The following is a 20,564-nucleotide window of genomic DNA, read 5'->3' as shown; positions in this document are numbered from 1 at the left end:
ATCCTACTTTAGACAAGAATGGGTTAACATTCCTATCCCTAAACTTGAGCAACTTGTCTCCTCAGTCCCCAGACGTTTACAGACTGTTGTAAAGAGAAAAGGGGATGTCTCACAGTGGTAAACATGGCCTTGTCCCAACTTTTTTAAGATATGTTGTTGTCATGAAATTTAAAATCACCTAATTTTTCTCTTTAAATGATATATTTTCTCAGTTTAAACATTTGATATGTCATCTATGTTCTATTCTGAATAAAATATGGAATTTTGAAACTTCCACATCATTGCATTCCGTTTTTATTTACAATTTGTACTTTGTCCCAACTTTTTTGGAATCGGGGTTGTACCTACCAAATGCAAACCCAGGAAACTATAAGTTGTGTTTTCTGATTTGTAAACAACAAGAAATTAAGAGTCTGTCTTATCTTCGCAGTTTTACTCTTAGGCAGTGGGTGTCGCTGCTGGAAGGCAACCGTGCAACAATCAGTCACCGCCATCAAGGGGACCTGCGTGTTAGTGCCATGCAGCACTGACCCTTACAGTAAAGTCACATGGTATAAGTATAAATCAATAGGCTACCCAGTGGTGTACTCCACCGACCGCAGCGAGATAATAGCTGAGTTTAAAGGAAGGACATCAGTCCCGGGAAATGCCCAAGAGGGAAACTGCACTTTAAGGATTGAGAATGTCCAGCAACAAGACGGCACGGTGTCCCTGTATGTATGGATCTGGAAACCTGATGGGCAGAACAAAGGATTTTATGACCAAAGCATAGAAATAAAAGTTTGTGAGTATAGACATAATATACACTATACCTTAGGGATATAACCAAATAAGATTACATTATCCAGAATGAGCAGATGATGTGTTCTGGACAGATACAAACAGTGGCATTGTGTTACACTCCTAATATATGTGTATACACTGTATTTGGCCAAAAATATGCGAATATCGTGCCCTTGTTGAAAGTCTCCTTCCAAAACCTTGGACTTGCATGATTATGGACTTGCGATGTAAAAACCAGAACTTATTTCAAAGCACTGTGCTTTACAGTACTCCAGTCAATGCTTGGCATTGAGCATAGTGATGATAAGGTCGCATACGAACACTCGGACATAGAAATCGATTCCGTAAAGCTTTGACAAACAAACTTCTTAGAAACAGTTCTTTGGTACGACCCATTTTACTGTGGGTCTATATGGTTATATGCTTTATTTTATACGCTGGATATAACTGAACTAAATCTACAAATTAATCAGGGTGTTCATATAGTTCTGTCCATGAAGTGTGCATTTATGTTTCAGTACAAATCTGAAAGTAGAAGCACATTAACCTGCTAAAGTTATCACTCATAGCGCCCAAGTGGCGCAACAGAAAATTATTGAGCTTGCAGGGTCAAGTTCCAGTGAAGCCACGCCCAAGAACAAGGAGAGGAACCAGAGGAGCAAAAATGCCATGCGAGGGATGATATACTCTCTCTCTGCTGTCAATCACAGCGAGCCAACTAGCCAATCGTGGCCATTTGTGAGCTAATGTATGCAGAAGACGGTAGATAGCACTTTCCTCAAAGTGTGGGTGGATGATAGGGTAGAGCTGGCTGATGAGTCGGAAATGGCAGGTGACCAAATTGGGTAAAAAAAAAAGGCTGTCACTTGTAATATAAATACAGCTGGTTCCACCTTCACCTATCTACTTTCTTGTAAAGGAAGGGAATGTCCTGCTTAGCTGAAGCTGTTTTGCCATTGTCACTATTATATTTGTAGCTGTGGGTTTTGTATCATCGTACTCTCACTCTAAAGGTGATAATACATGGGGCAACTTTTTGGGCAATGTTGCCGGCAACGGGCAACCAGGTGAGACACAGGGCAACTAATTAGGGCAACAGACGATTGGCAACAACCAATCAGATAAGAGCAGATCTATTGCCAGGGAGACAGACACTGCAAAGATGGACACTGAAACATTTGCAGCTGTCACTTTTGTCACTTTTAGATCAGACGATAAGTTTGACAATCTCTATTACAACTCACACAAAAAAAAATCATGAGCTGCCCATCACTTTTAACCTGACACAAGAGAGCTAACATTATCCCTACATAGCTAGTGATAACTTTCAGCCAACTAGGTTAGCAAAAACCACTGCTAGTTAGCGAAATCCCATTCAATCTCTATGGAGTGGTGGTTAGTTAACAGCAGTTTACACTTAACTGAAAAAATTTATATATATACACACATATCGATGTCTTAATTACAACCTGAGCACATAAAAATAGATGTCTGCTGGTTTTCTAAGCATTTGATGAGGTAAGTTTACCACTATGGGTTTACACATAGAGTGGTGTAGTGGTTAGCACTGTCCTCTCACACCAAGAAGGTTCTGGGTTCAAGCCCAGTGGCCTACGAGGGCCTTTCTGTGTGGAGTTTGCATGTTCTCCCTGTGTCCGTGTGGGTTTCCCCCACAGTCCAAAGACATGCAGGTTAGGTTAATTGGTGACTCTAAATTGACTGTAGGTGTGAGTGTGAATGGTTGCATGTCTCTAGCCTTGCGATGACCTGGTGACTTGTCCAGGGTGTATCCCACCTCTCGCCCATAGTCAGCTGGGATAGGCTCCAGCTTGCTCATGACCCTGTATAGGATAATCGGCTATGGATAATGGATGGATGGGTTTACACAACAATTTACTGGCATGAAAAGATATAAGTTGTCTTTCTTTTTCTTTGCTCCACTACTGGAGATGCCGCCATGTTTGTTGAAAATTTCAGAAGCTCTCAGGTGGTCATGTGATTCGCATTCTGATTGGATGATCTTTAAAAGTTGCCCAAAATGATCAAAATCGTTAAAATAGAAATTACGTTGCCTGATTTCAGTGGGAAAATGTCAAAGCGCACCTGCTCGGCAACATCCGAAAAGTTGCCCCGTGTATCATCACCTTAAGATTTTAATTGAAAATAAAATTCACATCACATTATGCGCTCTAAGAACACTATTCTTTTATGTTGAATTATTTTACGATGTGCGATTTTTATTGTCCAGAACAGCAAAATCAGCTTGAAAAAAATCATACAATGTAAAGCCTTAAACACAATATTGTGATCTTGTATCTAGTGTTGTAGTACTCGAGACCGGTCTCAAGACCACTTTTTGAAGGTCTCAGTGTCGTCTCGGAATCAACCGCATTTTTACCCGGTCTTGTTTTGGTCTTGGACATAGAGACTCGGGATTTTATTTCAAGACCAGTCAAGACCATGACTGTGGGGATTTCATTAAATTGCCTGTGCATTGTCTGATTTATTTGTTAACATCGTTACTACGATTGGATATACAGTAAAGCTTCCTGCTTCAAATGCAACCAATAACCTGACTCATTGCTAATTCGAAATTTTCGCTACTGTTAACGGCTGTCACCCCTCCTCCTCCTTCTCCTCCCCACTCCTTCACACCCACTGGTCTGGTCCTGGTCTTGACTCGATCTTGCTTTGCCTTGGTCTTGGTCATGACTTGGTCTTGATACACTCTGGACTTGGTCATGACTTGGCCTGGGTTTAGGTGGTCTTGACTACAACACTACTTCTATCACTAGACATTCCATGTTCTTCCTATCACTATGTTAGATGTTAAGTGTTCTGGTGTGAAATCTTTCCAACATCTATTCTTCTCTCACAGTGGAACCTATGACACCTCAGATTTCTGTGGAAAGCCCACAGATAAAAGGGAAGACTTTCACTGCAACATGCAAATTCCACTATTCCTGCCCCTCATCTCCACCTCAGATGTCCTGGCTGGGTTTGCAATCCATTTCTAATGTATTGCGCCACACGTATGACAAGGCTGGATTATGGGTAACTGAGGCCACTGCTACATTCAACATAACTAACCAAGACCAGGCTGCATTTCTCAGCTGCAAGAGCATTCTCAATAGACAAGCTTTAATGAGTTCATCAGTTTCACTGAACGTCTTATGTAAGTAAAGTCTATACACATTATTTCATATTAGACATCAAAACAAAAGCTGAGATCAGAAAATCCTCAGCAGGTGCATTCAACAGGTTGTTCGAGTACTCCATCATTATTTCAGCTTAATATCTCATTATTATGTGTGGTCTTGAGATTCCATTATATTATCTCATTATACCACTTTAATACTGTATTCAACACCAAGTAGGCTAACAGTTTATTGAATATTAGCTTATAATTCTTATTCTGTATGCTGTTTCCTAGATATTAAGCAAGTTATGCAGATGTTGCTTTAATCGAATTCAGGTAACACATGTACGACATATATCTAATGATTGTTAATTCAATTAAATTAATTCTAAATGATAAATTTATATCGTTAATCCATTCATGCAGTAGTAGTTAGTAGTATATACTGTATCTAGGAAAAAGCATATAGAGCTAATGTTCAATAAATTAGTCAAAATATGTTTGTTGAAGGGTGGCACGGTGGTGTAGTGGTTAGTGCTGTCGCCTCACAGCAAGAAGGTCCTGGGTTCGAGCCCCGGGGCCGGCAAGGGCCTTTCTGTGCGGAGTTTGCATGTTCTCCCCGTGTCCGTGTGGGTTTCCTCCGGGTGCTCCGGTTTCCCCCAAAGACATGCAGGTTAGGTTAACTGGTGACTCTAAATTGACCGTAGGTGTGAATGTGAGTGTGAATGGTTGTCTGTGTCTATGTGTCAGCCCTGCGATGACCTGGCGACTTGTCCAGGGTGTACCCCGCCTTTCGCCCGTAGTCAGCTGGGATAGGCTCCAGCTTGCCTGCGACCCTGTAGAAGGATAAAGCGGCTAGAGATAATGAGATGAGATGAGATGTTTGTTGAAGGGCGGCACGGTGGTGTAGTACCATAGTTATCACTGTCACCTCACAGCAAGAGGGTCCAGGTTCGAGCCCCGTGGCCGGCGAGGGCCTTTCTGTGCGGAGTTTGCATGTTCTCCCCGTGTCCGCGTGGGTTTCCTCCGGGTGCTCCGGTTTCTCCCACAGTCCAAAGACATGCAGGTTAGGTTAACTGGTGACTCTAAATTGACCGTAGGTGTGAATGTGAGTGTGAATGGTTGTCTGTGTCTATGTGTCAGCCCTGTGATGACCTGGCGACTTGTCCAGGGTGTACCCCGCCTTTCGCCCGTAGTCTGCTGGGATAGGCTCCAGCTTGCCTGTGACCCTGTAGAACAGGATAAAGCGGCTAGAGATAATGAGATGAGATGAGATGTCAAATTTGATCAAATATCATGAAACCATGAGTTATTAAAGCTAGACGGCCTTTCGATTTCATAAAATCAGTGAAATTTAATTACCTATGAAATCTGGTCATTGTGATATATGTTTATTTCTGTAATATCTCACAAAATATCAGGCCATTCTGTGGCTGGGAAGTTATTTAATTTGGGGGACTAAAGCAAATAATGCACATGAAATCGCTCACTTCATGCAGTCAAGCAGACAGAGGAACTCCGTGTGTACACATGCGCAGGTTTACCTTAGACCGTGCACCAGTGGCGTAGCCAGGATTTTTTACATGGGGTGGCCAAAGGGGGGCCAAGGATATACAAGGGGTGGCCATGCTGTGACTAAATAAAGGGGGGGGGGGGGGGGTTCCGGAGGTCTTTCCCCGGGAAATTTTGAATTAGCTAGATTTGATTTCCTGTATTCTGATGTATCTGGTGGCATATCTGGTGCCTAACTCATGAACAAAACCCATGTGAGCCAAGAGGTCAGAAATTAATGTATTAATTTATTTATGTAACATAAAGCATCTGCAAAACAAAGGAACCATCTAACTTGTTTACTCTAGTTAAGCATCAGGATTTTAACGATCACTACTAAAATGCAAAAGTAAAAACTAAAAGATCACCTGTCCCAGGCACCTGGGAAGTAGTAAGGATATTAGTCAGGCTTGAATAAAGAGTGCTTTGCTCAGGAAAAGGAAATACTTGTATACTTAACTCATACATACAACATATGTAAACACTTACAACATGTTGTGTTAGTGAAAGTGTTACACTGATGTAACACATGACATAGATGAGGTGTAGTGCATGAGTGGTGTGTGTGTGTGTGTGTGTGTGTGTGTGTGTGTGTGTGTGTGTGTGTGTGTGAGAGAGAGAGAGAGAGGGGGAAAGTATGTGCACTGCATGTAGATATACAGTTAGGTCCATACAGTGGTGCTTGAAAGTTTGTGAACCCTTTAGAATTTTCTATATTTCTGCATAAATATGACCTAAAACATCATCAGATTTTCACACAATTCCTAAAAGTAGATAAAGAGAACCCAGTTAAACAAATGAGACAAAAATATTATACTTGGTCATTTATTTATTGAGGAAAATGATCCAATATTACATATCTGTGAGTGGCAAAAGTATGTGAACCTCTAGGATTAGCAGTTAATTTGTAGGTGAAATTAGAGTCAGGTGTTTTCAATCAATGGGATGACAATCAGGTGTGAGTGGGCACCCTGTTTTATTTAAAGAACAGGGATCTATCAAAGTCTGATCTTCACAACACATGTTTGTGGAAGTGTATCATGGCACGAACAAAGGAGATTTCTGAGGACCTTAGAGAAAGCATTGTTGATGCTCATCAGGCTGGAAAAGGTTACAAAACCATCTCTAAAGAGTTTGGACTCCACCAATCCACAGTCAGACAGATTGTGTACAAATGGAGGAAATTCAAAACCATTGTTACCTTCTCCAGGAGTGGTCGACCAACAAAGATCACTCCAAGAGCAAGGCATATAATAGTCGGCGAGGTCACAAAGGACCCTAGGGTAACTTCTAAGCAACCAAAGGCCTCTCTCACATTGGTTAATGTTAATGTTCATGAGTCCACCATCAGGAGAACACTGAACAACAATGGTGTGCATGGCAGGGTTGCAAGGAGAAAGCCACTGCACTCCAAAAAGAACATTGCTGCTCGTCTGCAGTTTGCTAAAGATCACATGGACAAGCCAGAAGGCCACTGGAAAAATGTTTTGTGGACGGATGAGACCAAAATAGAACTTTTTGGTTTAAATGAGAAGTGTCATGTTTGGAGAAAGGAAAACACTGCATTCCAACATAAGAACCTTATCCCATCTGTGAACCATGGTGGTGGTAGTATCATGGTTTGGGCCTGTTTTGCTGCATCTGGGCCAAGACGGCTTGCCATCATTGATGAAACAATGAATTCTGAATTATACCAGAGAATTCTAAACGAAAATGTCAGGACATCTGTCCATGAACTGAATCTCAAGAGAAGGTGGGTCATGCAGCAAGACAATGACCCTAAGCACACAAGTTGTTCTACCAAAGAATGGTTAAAGAAGAATAAAATTAATGTTTTGGAATGGCCAAGTCAAAGTCCTGACCTTAATCCAATCGAAATGTTGTGGAAGGACCTGAAGCGAGCAGTTCATGTGAGGAAACCCATCAACATCCCAGAGTTGAAGCTGTTCTATATGGAGGAATGGGATAAAATTCCTCCAAGCCGGTGTGCAGGACTGATCAACAGTTACTGGAAACGTTTAGTTGCAGTTATTGCTGCACAAGGGGGTCACACCAGGTACTGAAAGCAAAGGTTCACATACTTTTGCCACTCACAGATATGTAATATTGGATCATTTTCTTCAATAAATAAATGACCAAGTATAATATTTTTGTCTCATTTGTTTAACTGGGTTCTCTTTATCTACTTTTAGGACTTGTGTGAAAATCTGATGATGTTTTAGGTCATATTTATGCAGAAATATAGAAAATTCTGAAGGGTTCACAAACTTTCAAGCACCACTGTATATATTTGGACACTGACACAAATTTTGTTTTTTTACCTGTTTACTGAAACATATTCAAGTTGTAGTTATATAATGGACATAAAGTCCCGACTTTCAGCTTTCATTTGAGGGTATCCACATTAAAACTGGATGAAGGGTTTAGGAGTTTCAGCTCCTTAACATGTGCCACCCTGTTTTTAAAGGGACCAAAAGTAATTGGACAATTGACTCAAAGGCTATTTCATGGGCAGGTGTGGGCAATTCCTTCATTATGTCATTCTCAATTAAGCAGATAAAAGGCCTGGAGTTGATTTGAGGTGTGGTGCTTGCATTTGGAAGATTTTGCTCTGAAGAAAACATGCAGTCAAAGGAGCTCTCCATGCAGGTGAAACAAGCCATTCTTAAGCTGCGAAAACAGAAAAAAACCCATCTGAGAAATTGCTACAATATTAGGAGTGGCAAAATCTACAGTTTGGTACATCCTGAGAAAGAAAGAAAGAAAGAAAGAAAGAAAGAAAGAAAGAAAGAAAGAAAGAAAGAACTGGTGAACTCATCAATGCAAAAAGACCTGGACGCCCACAGAAGACAACAGTGGTGGATGATCGCAGAATAATTTCCATGGTGAAGAGAAACCCCTTCACAACAGCCAACCAAGTGAACAACACTCTCCAGGAGGTAGGCGTATCAATATCCAAATCTACCATAAAGAGAAGACTGCATGAAAGTAAGTACAGAGGGTTCACTGCACAGTGCAAGCCACTCATAAGCCTCAAGAATAAAAAGGCTAGATTGGACTTTGCTAAAAAACATCTAAAAACGCCAGCACAGTTCTGGAAGAACATTCTTTGGACAGATGAAACCAAGATCAACCTCTACCAGAATGATGGAAAGAAAAAAGTATGGCGAAGGCATGGTACAGCTCATGATCCAAAGCATACCACATCATCTGTAAAACACGGCGGAGGCAGTGTGATGGCTTGGGCATGCATGGCTGCCAGTGGCACTGGGTCACTAGTGTTTATTGATGATGTGACACAGGACAGAAGCAGCCGGATGAATTCTGAGGTATTCAGAGACATACTGTGTGCTCAAATCCAGCCAAATGCAGCCAAACTGATTGGTCGGCGTTTCATAATACAGAAGGACAATGACCCAAAACATAAAGCCAAAGCAACCCAGGAGTTTATTAAAGCAAAGAAGTGGAATATTCTTGAATGGCCAAGTCAGTCACCTGATCTCAACCCAATTGAGCATGCATTTCACTTGTTAAAGACTAAACTTCAGACAGAAAGACCCACAAACAAACAGCAACTGAAAACCGCTGCAGTAAAGGCCTGGCAGAGCATTAAAAAGGAGGAAACACAGCGTCTGGTGATGTCCATGAGTTCAAGACTTCAGGCAGTCATTGCCAACAAAGGGTTTTCAACCAAGTATTAGAAATGAACATTTTATTTACAATTATTTAATTTGTCCAATTACTTTTGAGCCCCTGAAATGAAGGGATTGTGTTTAAAAAATGGTTTAGTTCCTCACATTTTTCTGCAATCATTTTGTTCACCCCACTGAATTAAAGCTGAAAGTCTGAACTTCAACTGCATCTGAATTGTTTTGTTCAAAATTCATTGTGGTAATGTACAGAACCAAAATTAGAAAAAAAATGTTGTCTCTGTCCAAATATTTATGGACCTAACTGTATATGAGCAGTAGTATACGAATTGTGTGTGTGTGTGTGTGTGTGTGTGTGTGTGTGTGTGTGTGTGTGTGTGTGTGTGAAGATATGTTACATGTAAATACAAAAATGAAGTGCATAAGTTGTGTGTGTGAGAGAGAGTGTATGTTCAGAGTGCATGAGTGTTGTGTGTGTTATATGTGAATATAGAAATGTAGTGCATGGGTGGTGTGTGGGTGAGTGTGTGTTCAGAGTGCATGAATGTTGTGTATACCAGTGAGTGTGTTACATGTAAATATAGAAATGTAGTGCATCATGCATGAATGGTGTGTGTGTGTGTGTGTGTGTGTGTGTGTGTGTGTGTGTGTGTGTGTAAGAGAGGGTGTGTGTTGAGAGTGCATGAGTTGTATCTTATAGTGAGTGAGAGAAAGACATAGTGTGTGTTGAGAGTGAAGTATGTGTTCATATATGAGTGAGAGAGAGAGAGAGAGAGAGAGAGAGAGAGAGTTAAGACAGTGCATGAGTGTTACATTTAAATAAAAAATTTAGTGCATGAGTTGTGTGTCTGTGTTGAGAGTGTATGAATGTTACATGTAAATATAGAAATGTAGTACACAAATTGTGTGCGTGTGTGAGAGTGAGATAGACAGTGTGTTAAGAGAGTGCATAAGTGTTGTGTATGAGTGAGTGTGTTACATGTACGGTAAATATAGAAATGTGGTGCATGAGAGGGGTAGGGGGAGAGTGTGTATTGAGAGAATGCAGGAGTGTTGTATATGTATGAGTGTGACAGACAATTATTAGTCAATGTGTACTCCCACCAGTAACACACAACATCTCTATATTTTCATGCAACAGACAAACATTAACTTTAAAAGTTGTATTCTGCGGTTAGAGTGAGCAAAGTGATTCACAGACAGCCAACTTGCCGACGTAATTTTCTCTTTTGAGTCGTACAATTGAAAACCACCGACGTTTTGCTTTCTGTGTATCTAGTATCTATCTATGTATGCACACAGCACAAATCCCACTGTAGCCGGATATCTATAAAGACTCATATTTATCTATATGGTTGCATTTACATGTAAATGAAGGTTTCAGTCACTGAAAACAGATACTTTTGAAAACCCCGGGCAAAGTGGAGATTTCTGGAAACTCGGGAGATTTCTGGAAACTCTGAATTGTCTGAGGACAGAATTGTAACTGTATGTCAACAAAGTGAGAAAACTTGAAGAGAGTATAAGAGATGAATAACTTACATCCCAAATTAATTGCACGTTCACGTAGTTCGTAGGTTGTTGTGTTGTCGGACTAGAGCATGACTATCTGATACCACCTGCTGCTTGAACGCGCGAAATGTTTATGTGCTACGGTAATATGCATCCCCGCAGACACCAAATAGGCGGAACAAAAATCCAGCGGGCGGAACTAACATTTCGTGGGACATATCGGTTTTATAAATTTTATTGTCCGGCCCTGGGGTGGCCAGGGCGGGGCCAAGGAATGCCCTGGGGTGGCATACGGCCCCCCCGGCCACCCCTTAGCTCCGCCCCTGCCATGCACTGACAGTTCCATTAATCTGTCACTAAACAAACAGCTGATCACACCGAGGTGCTCGCTGAGTGCCAATATTTATTAGTTTGGTCCTGCGTTTCCTTTCCTTCGTATATAACATAACGTCTTCTCGCTTTCCGTTACTGTAGTTGGTCTTTCACTTTTCATTCTTATCCTCTAGTGGATAACAACCTACAGGATGACTGACGCCCCTTTTCCACCAAAGCAGTTCCAGGGCTGGTTCGGGGCCAGTGCTTAGTTTGGAACTGGGTTTTCTGTTTCCACTGATGACAAAGAACTGGCTCTGGGGCCAGAAAAACCGGTTCCAGGCTAGCACCAACTCTCTGCTGGGCCAGAGGAAAGAACCGCTTACGTCAGCGGGGGGGGGGGGGGGGGGGGGGGGGAGTTGTTAAGACCAACAACAATAACAAGACCGCGAAAGATCGCCATTTTTAAGCGACGAGAAGCAGCAGCTGTACAAACTTGAAGTCATCCATTATTATTATTGTTGTTGCTGCTGCTGCTTCTTCCGTGTTGTTTTTGCTTCGATATTCGCGCCAAGGTTTATGCAAACGTAGCAACGTAACTGACGTATACAGCGACATAACTGACGTATACAACGACGTAACTGACGTATACAGCAACGTAATGACGTGGCTTCCCTTAGCACCGCAAGCTATGGAAAAGCAAACTGGTTCTCAGCTGGCTCGCATGTTGAACGAGTTGTGAACCAGCACCAGCACTGACCCCGAACCAGCCCTGGAACTGATTTGGTGGAAAAGGGGTATGAGAGGGTCAACAACCCATGTGACCTCAACAACTCTCCTTAGGGTTGGTTTTGGTCCACTAGTGGATAAATACCTGGAACTCCCCACTAGTCAGACAGAACTGAAGAAGCCTTTCGGATGAGAGGTGAAATGTCTTCAAGAATTTCAAGCAAGTCCAGTTGCCTTCTTTAGCACCAACAATTCACATTTCTAACCCTACAACCTCCACCCTCCCAGCGTCTCTCGATACCGTGCAAAGTACAAACAAAAATGCAGAGCATTTAAAAATGCATGCAGTGTGTTTATAAAAATGTGCATCATGTCTGTCAAATTTTTTTAGTGTTCAGAAAACACGACAAAAATTCATTTGTTTTAATGCTGACATGTTTGGTTTCTCAAAAACTTTTTTTTTTTTTACAATGGACATCAAGCGATAGCTTGATGAATGGAACATTCATTCAACCAACAAAGTGTTTTGTATGTTTCAAAATGACACTACAGAAACCTTTAACACCTTTTATCAGATGCCCCTACAGAAGTGAAAATAGATTACGCAGGAAGCAACACGGTCATGGAAGGGAAGAAGATCTCGCTTCGATGTACCAGCAACAGCAAGCCTTTGCCCACACTCTATGAGTGGCTTGTCACCCAAAACAACACCACCACAACAACCAGCCACAAAGGAAGTACTGTTGTCCTTCAAGATGTCAGAAGACGCACATCTGTTTCCTGCATCGTCACTAACTCCATTGGACGGACTGAATCAAAGCAGCTATCGCTTAATGTCCATTGTAAGCCGTCTTGATGTTCTTTAGTTTCTTTTGCACCTCCTGAGCCACAGAGAGTAGCGATCCAGCATAAAATAGTGTGTGATAATGCATTAAAAAATGACAAAAAACAAGATAATATTCCTCTTTATACCAGTTGAATTCATGCTTCTAAAGACATTGATTAATTTTCTATAATATATTTCTAATGGGGGCGGCATGGTGGTGTAGTGGTTAGCACTGTCGCCTCACAGCAAGAAGGTCCTGGGTTTGAGCCCAGCGGCCAACAAGGGCTTTTCTGTGTAGAGTTTGCATGTTCTCCCCGTGTCCGCGTGGGTTTCCTCCGGGTGCTACGGTTTTCCCCACAGTCCAAAGACATGCAGGTTAGGCTAATTGGTGGCTCTAAATTGACCGTAGGGGTGAATGTGAGTGTGAATGGTTGTCTGTGTCTCTATGCGTCAGCCCTGCGATGACCTGGCAACTTGTCCAGGGTGTACCCCGCCTTTCGCCCATAGTCAACTGGGATAGGCTCTACCTTGTCTGCGACCCTGTACAGGATAAGCGGCTACAGATAATGGATGGATGGATGAATATTTCTAATGTGTTTCTCCTAATACGTCATCATTTTGTACCAGCTGTCTACCAAAGAAAACAATTTTCCCCCACCAGCCAGCTCTCCCATGTTATATAACAGCTACCAACTGAGCTCACAAATGCCCCCAATTGGCTACTGTTACAGTATATACCCTATATGGCCAAAAAATTGTGGACTACATATGGACATAACATCCAAATGTACTTATTTATCTCCCCATTCCAGATTTATTCCCCCTTTACTCCACTGTTCTGCGAAGTCCTTCCACTAGATTTTGGAGTTATGGCTGTGGGGATTAGTGATCATTCAACCACATGAGCATTAGTGAGTTCAGGCCTCACTGATGTTGGGTGATGAGGCCTGGGGTACAGTCGGTGTTCCAGTATTCAGTGGGGTTGAGGTCAGGGCTCTGTGTAGGACACTCAAGTTCTTCCACTCCAAACTTGGCCATGAATATCTTCATGGAGCTCAGTTTCAGCACACTGGTATTGTCCTGCTGGAACAGGTTTGGACCTCTTAGTTCCAGTGAAGTTTAATTGTAATGCTCCAGAATACAATGGCATCCTATACATATGTGCACTTGGTGTGTGGCAGCAGTTTGGGGGAAAAACCACAGATGAGTGTGATTGCCAGGTGTCCACAAACTTTTGGCCATGTCTTCTAACACTGTGCTGCTAACACGAGACCACAGGGATATGAGAGACATTGGAACATGGATTTATTAGATATCCAACAAGAAAGATCCTAAAAGCATTGTGAAGTTGACTTTCTTTCTTTCTTTCTTTCTTTCTTTCTTTCTTTCTTTCTTTCTTTCTTTCTTTCTTTCTTTCCTTCTTTCTTTCTTTCATTTCTTCTTTCTTTCTTTCTTTCTTTCTTTCTTTCTTTCTTTCTTCATTTCTTTCTTTCTTTCTTTCTTTCTTTCTTTCTTTCTTTCTTTCTTTCTTCATTTCCTCTTTCTTTCTTTTCCTATTTCTTTCTTTATTTCTTTCTCATTTCCTCTTTCTTTCTTTCTTTTTCATTTCTTTCTTTCTTTCTTTCTTCGTTTCTTTCTTTCTTTCTTTCTTTCTTTCTTTCTTTCTTCATTTCTTTCTCTCATTTCCTCTTTCTTTCTTTCTTTCTTTCTTTCTTTCTTTCTCTTTTTCATTTCCTATTTCTTTTTTTCCTTCTTCATTTCTTTCTCTCATTTCCTCTTTCTTTCTTTCTTTCTTTCTTTCTTTCTTTCTTTCTTTCTTTCTTTCTTCATTTCCTCTTTCTTTCTTTCTTTCTTTCTTTCTTTCTTTCTTTCTTTCTTTCTTTCTTTCTTTCTTTCTTTCTTTCTTCATTTCTTTCTCTCATTTCCTCTTTCTTTCTTTCTTTCTTTCTTTCTTTCTTTCTTTCTTTCTTTCTTTCTTTCTAGTTGACTGCCTTCTCAGACTCACATGAAGCAACGTTAAGTTTAACTTTAGATTTTTCCCTGTCATTTTTTTTAAACAATAATGGGGTACTTTAGTTATTTGGTTCGGTTTAGTTGGGGAAGCCATGTGTCTCAGTCTAATTTATAGCTTCTTTTGCCTCTGCTTGCTTTATTTATTTTTTTTTAATAAATATTTCTTTTTCTGTCTGCTTTAACATATCCCCTTTGGACACAAGGAAAAATGCTATGGAATGTCACATGTACAATTGTACACATCAAGTCTGAAGGGGATAAACTGCTGGCTATATCTCTATGCAATAGGCAGTCTGAATTGATTTGAATGATTCGGGGAGAAAACGCTAGTATCAGTTATTCCACAAAAAGAGAAAATATCGCAATAAACCCAGGGCTATGAACTCAACTTCTGACAAAATGTCCGAATAAACTGCCAAATATATCAAGTTCCCAGTTAAGTCCATTTTAGTTCCAGGTTGTCACATGTGAAAACGTTCAAGGGAGGTCAATACTTATGCAAAACAGTACAGTATATGAAAAATTGAGTTATATTATTTCAGCGTATTTTCTTGATAGTGTGACTTAATACAGTATTTAACACCCAACAATAGTAAGATAGTACGAAAGCCAGATGTTGCTCTCATGGAATTCAGTTAACACATGTACACACAGTACTAGCCAAAGTTTGGACACACCATCTAATTCAGGGTTTTTCTTTATTTTTAGTAATTAAAAGTCACTTCATGTCTTAAAGTAATGATGGATGTTGTTTCTCTTTACTTAGTCGAGCAGTTCTTGATATAATACAGTATGGATTACTACAGTTGTGGAACAGGGTTACAGACTTTGGACAATGCTGAAGTGCAAAGTAACACTCAGTGAACTCTCCCCTGAACTTACCAAGCTGTGCTCCGATTGGTATTGTCACTCTGGTTTTGATCTCGGTTCCTCTTTTTTTGTTGTTATTTTGCATTTTGCTCTTGATATTGTTGTTTGCACAGAAAGTCCCCTGAATTTTTGCCTGAAACTGACTACAAGTTTGAACCATGGTTTTGATTTTTCTGCCCTGTTTATTAATAAACTCTTTAATTGCATTTGTATCCGCATTCAGTGCCTTACGTGACACACACATACAGTTGTGGTCAGAAGTTTACATACAGTGACATGAATGTCATCTTGGATATGAATGTCATGGCAATATTTGGGCTTTCGGTAATTTCTTTGAACTGTTCTTTTTCTGTGGCAGAATGATTGTACAGCAGACATCTTTAATAAAAAAACACTAGAATTTGGTGCACAAGTTTTCATTTTCTTTGGGTTTTCTGAAATCAACACAGGGTCAAAATTATACATACAGGGTCAAAAATATACATAAAAACAGCACACTTAATACTTGGGTAAAATATCTCTTCACAAGATTCACCTTGACTAAACATTTTTGTTTACCATGAACAAGCTTCTGGTAGAATTCTGGTTGGATATGTCACGACTCTTCATGGTAGAACTGGTAGAGTTCAATTAAATTTTTTTCTTGGCATGGACTCGACTTATAAGCACGGTCCATATATTTTCAATAGGGTTGAAGTCAGGACTTGTTTTAAGCTTAATGTTAGCCTGCTTTATCCTCCACAACCAGCTCTAATGTGTGTTTGGGTTCATTGTCCTGCTGTAACTCTCAAGTCCCAAGTAGTGTTCAAGTTTCTGATGGTTTATGCTGAAAAATTCTGAGGTAGTCTTCGTTCTTCATTATTCCATCCACTTTGTGCAATGAACCAGTTCCACTGGCAGTAAAACAGCTCCAGAGCATGATGATCCTACCACCACCACCAGCTGGTACAGTGTCCCTCTGTACATGGTGGTCATTGTGGCCAAACAACTCAATCTTTGTCTCATCTGACCATACAGCTTTCCTCTAGAAGGCTTTTTCTTTGTCCATGTGGTCAGCTTCAAACTTTAGTTAAGCTTGAAGATGTCAATTTTGGAGCAGGGGGTTATTTCTTGGATAGCATCCTCTTAGTCCATGGTGATCTGAACTGTAGACATTGATCCATCAGCTTCTAGTTCATGGCAGGGCTGTGCCATAGTGGTTCCCAGGTTGTTCCTGTTCATCCAAACCAATTTCCTTTCAGCTGAGGGTGACAGTTTGGGTTTTCTTGAAGCAAAGTGGCTTGACCAAGTGACTACACCTCACAATAACCTGGATACAATTGTTTGAACTGATCTTGGAATTTGCAGTTGTTTATAAATGGCTCTAAGAGACCTTCTGGAGTTGTGTATATCTACGATCCTCTTTCTCAGATCTGCACCAAGCTCCTTGGACTTTCCAATTTTACTGTGCGTTGGTCAATCCAATGAGTGCTGTAAACAAACCCTTTTTATGAAGGCACAGAAAAGCTACCAGCTATAAGCAATCATGATCACTAACAGAAAGTTAAGAGACCTCTGCTTTGGCAAGATATGAGACATTTTGGAAGTTTCAGCACCTCTGAATTAATAATCTAAGTGAGTGTATGTAAATTTTTGACCCTGTATGTATCATTTTGACCCTGTGTTGATTTCAGAAAACCCAAAGAAAATTAAAACTTCTGCACCAAATTCTAGTGTGTTTTTTTATGAAAGATGTATGCTGTACATTCTGCCACAGAAAAAGAACAGTTCAAAGAAATTACTGAAAGCCCAAATATGGCCATGACATTCATATCCAAGATGACATTCATGTCACTGTATGTAAACTTCTGACCAGAACTGTATAACTGTCAGATCTATTGAAAGCTGTTTTGCGTACCACTTTTTTTGATTTTCTAGATTAGTAAGTACTTTTGATTGTAAATTCAGATATTTTAATTCGAGATGTAGCTCATGACAACAGTCAAGATGACAGTGGAAAGGTCTAAGAGTTTGTTGTTGTGCTTGAAATCACCAAAAAATGAAATGTTATAGAAAAATGCTTGACTTTCAGTCAAGAAAGCAGCACATTATGTAAAAAAAAAAAAAGTGCTGCTCATGTTGCACGTTATAAATCTGGAGTAAAAAAAAAGAATATTGCAGTCAAGGCTTGGGGTCGTTTGCCAAAAAAAATCCTCCTGTTTTATAATTATAGGATATCAAAATGAGGCTGCATTCATAAACGTATTTTATATTTAATAAATTTTATCAGATGCCCCTGCAGACGTGAGAGTAGATTATGAAGGAAGCAGCGCTGTGGTCGAGGGTAAGAAGATCTTACTTAGATGTGCCAGCGACAGCAGCCCTGTCCCCACACTCTATGAGTGGCTTGTTACCCGAAACAACACCACCATCCACTACAAAGGAAGTACTCTTGTCCTTCAAGATGTGATGAGAGACACGTCTGTTTCCTGCATTGCCACTAACTCAGTCGGACGTGGTGAATCCAAGAAGCTATCACTCAGTGTCCATTGTGAGTAGTGTTGATGTATTTTCCTTTTATGTTCCTTTCTAAAACCATGAGCAGGGTGTTGTAGAGCTCTATATTTAAGTTCAAGTTTAAGTCAACTTTATTGTCAATAATGCCATATGTGCAGGACATACAGAGAATTGAAATTGCGTTTCCCTCTTATCCGGGGTGCAAACAGTAATAAACATGAAATATAAAATATAGGTAAACGATATAAACTTTAAAAAAAAAAAGGTGTATATATACACTGGTGCTTGAAAGTTTGTGAACCCTTTAGAATTTTCTATATTTCTACAAAAATATAACCCAAAACATCATCAGATTTTCACACAAGTCCTAAAAGTAGATAAAGAGAACCCAGTTAAACAAATGAGACAAAAATATTATACTTGGTCATTTATTTACTGAGAAAAATGATCCAATATTACATATCTGTGAGTGGCAAAAGTATGTGAACATTTGCTTTCAGTATCTGGTGTGACCCCCTTGTGCAGCAATAACTGCAACTAAATGTTTCCGGTAACTGTTGATCAGTCCTGCACACGGGTGTGGCAGCGGGGGTGTGGTCAAGCATCGGTCTGTGACCGGAGGGCGGAGTCAGGGAAGGTAAGTGGCAGAATCACTGCACCTGATGTCTATTAACGTGTGTTTGTGTGTCTTCCCCAGTGACCGCACCCTATTTAAAGAGAGAGAGAGAGCAGAGGAGGAGAGCTCTCTCCCCAGCCAGATGACCTGTGTGTGTGTGCACGCCAGTGTGTGACTGGGAGACAATTAGATAAGCTGAAAAGCTGAATAAATATTTTTTTGTGAACTCAGTTCTGGCCTGCCATCCTTCTGTGCTCCTCCCACTCATACGAACTGTCACAGTGGTGCTGAACCCCGGGATCAGAGCACAGAAAACAACAGCCCCATGGAGTCCTCCCCCTCCGCGGACCTAGTCCACGCCCTCGCCACGGCCCAGCAGAGCCAGCACCAGGCGCTAGTCGCCCTCCGGAAGGAGCAAGAACAATGGTTCGAGGCCCTGGTGTTGGTGCAGCAGGAAGATCGACAGGCATTCCGGCACCTCCTCGCGTCGGCAGGGTCCACCACCTCCACCGCCGCGGGCCCTTCCCCCCTCACCCTAAATAAGATGGGCCCGCATGACGACCCCGAGGCCCTCCTCATGCTCTTCGAGCAGGCAGCAGAGGCCTCGGGCTGGCCGGTGGAACAGCGCGCGGCGTGCCTCCTCCCCCTGCTAACGGGCGAGGCGCAGCTGGCCGCGCTACAGCTCCCCGCCGACCACCGGCTGGTCTACGTGGACCTCTGCCGGGCCGTCCTCCAGCGTGTGGGGCGCACCCCCAAACAGCAGTGACAGTGCTTCCACGATCTGCGCCTGGAGGAAGTCGGCCGGCCGTTCGCGTTTGGCCAGCAACTCCGGGATGCCTGCTGGTGGTGGTTGAGGGCCAACAACCGCGACACCAAGGGAATCATCGATCAGGTGGTACTGGAGCAGTTCATCGCCCGTCTACCTGAAGGGACCGCAGAGTGGGTCCAGTGCCACCTCCCGGCGTCGCTGGATCAGGCCATCGAGCTGGCGGAGGACCATTTGGCGGCTGTTCCGACGGCAGGACAGCGGACATCCTCTTCTCCCCTCTCTCTCTCTCTCCCCTTCTGTGTCCCGTCCTCTCCCCATTCCCCCACCGTGGAGACGGGGGCCAGCCCCACCCCAGCTGGCCTGCCGCACCTGCATTGCCCTCCCATTTCCCCCTTCTGTGTCTGTCTCTTCCCCCCCTCAGGTGAGTGAGCCCCAGAGTGCTGGTGCAGAGAGGAAGCCCGGGCCGGTTTGCTGGCGCTGCGGGGAGCCGGGCCACCTCCAACAGCAGTGCTTGGCAATGGAGGTGGGCGCGGTGGTTTGGATCCCCAACACGCCAGGAGCCACCCTCGATCGGGCCGGAGCGTATCGCATACCGGTGAGTGTCCAAGGGGATACATATCAGGTGTCGGTGGACTCTGGCTGTAATCAGACCTCAATTCACCAAAGCCTGGTGCAAGACGAGGCATTGGGGGGAGCACAGTTGGTGAAGGTGTTGTGTGCACATGGGGATGTTCACAACTACCCTTTAGTGTTGGTCCACATTTTTTTTCAATGGGAAAAATTTAGAGTAAAGGCGGTGGTTAATCCTCGCCTTACCCACTCGATAATTTTGGGGACTGATTGGCCAGGATTTGGGGAGTTAATGAGTCATTTAGTGAAGAGTGGGTACTGCCGTAGTTCAGCAGGGGGAGGTCCCAGTGTTGCATTGGCGGGAGCAGCTGTCACAGAACTGTCTACGTCATCTCCGCGTCAGAGTGAGGAGCAGCAGGCTCCTCCTCCCTCTCTCGGGGAATCCCTCGCGGATTTTCCATTAGAGCAGTCGCGAGACTCGACTCTGTGGCATGCGTTTGACCAAGTGAGAGTAATCGATGGTCAAACGCTCCAGCCAAACGCCACCCCGTCTTTCTCCTATTTCTCTATTATGAAGGATAGATTATACAGAGTGACGCAGGACACTCAGACTAAAGAGCAAGTCACGCAGCTTTTGATTCCAAAGAGCAGCCAGGAATTGGTATTCCAGGCGGCTCACTTTAATCCCATGGCTGGACACTTAGGGCAGGATAAGGCCCAACCCGAAT

The 20,564-nt window shown here is 42.3% G+C and overlaps 1 protein-coding gene across 7 annotated transcripts in view; it reads left to right on the top strand.

Moving 5' to 3' along the window:
- Positions 1-20,564, top strand: part of LOC132867992 (myelin-associated glycoprotein-like) — a 64,166-nt gene that overhangs the window by 17,322 nt on the left and 26,280 nt on the right. For 4 of the 7 annotated variants that reach the window (XM_060900963.1, XM_060900962.1, XM_060900961.1 and 1 more), the window contains 4 exons: positions 431-784; positions 3,662-3,958; positions 12,252-12,518; positions 17,655-17,915. In XM_060900963.1, the coding sequence (XP_060756946.1) occupies positions 431-784; positions 3,662-3,958; positions 12,252-12,518; positions 17,655-17,915 (1,179 nt within the window). The remainder of the gene's footprint in view (positions 1-430; positions 785-3,661; positions 3,959-12,251; positions 12,519-17,654; positions 17,916-20,564) is intronic. The other 3 variants (XM_060900966.1, XM_060900965.1, XM_060900964.1) reach the window with 2 other exon arrangements.

The sequence above is a fragment of the Neoarius graeffei genome, chromosome 19 (assembly GCF_027579695.1).
Source record: "Neoarius graeffei isolate fNeoGra1 chromosome 19, fNeoGra1.pri, whole genome shotgun sequence".
NCBI lineage: Eukaryota > Metazoa > Chordata > Actinopteri > Siluriformes > Ariidae > Neoarius > Neoarius graeffei.
This window is presented reverse-complemented; position numbering and strand designations above follow the sequence as displayed.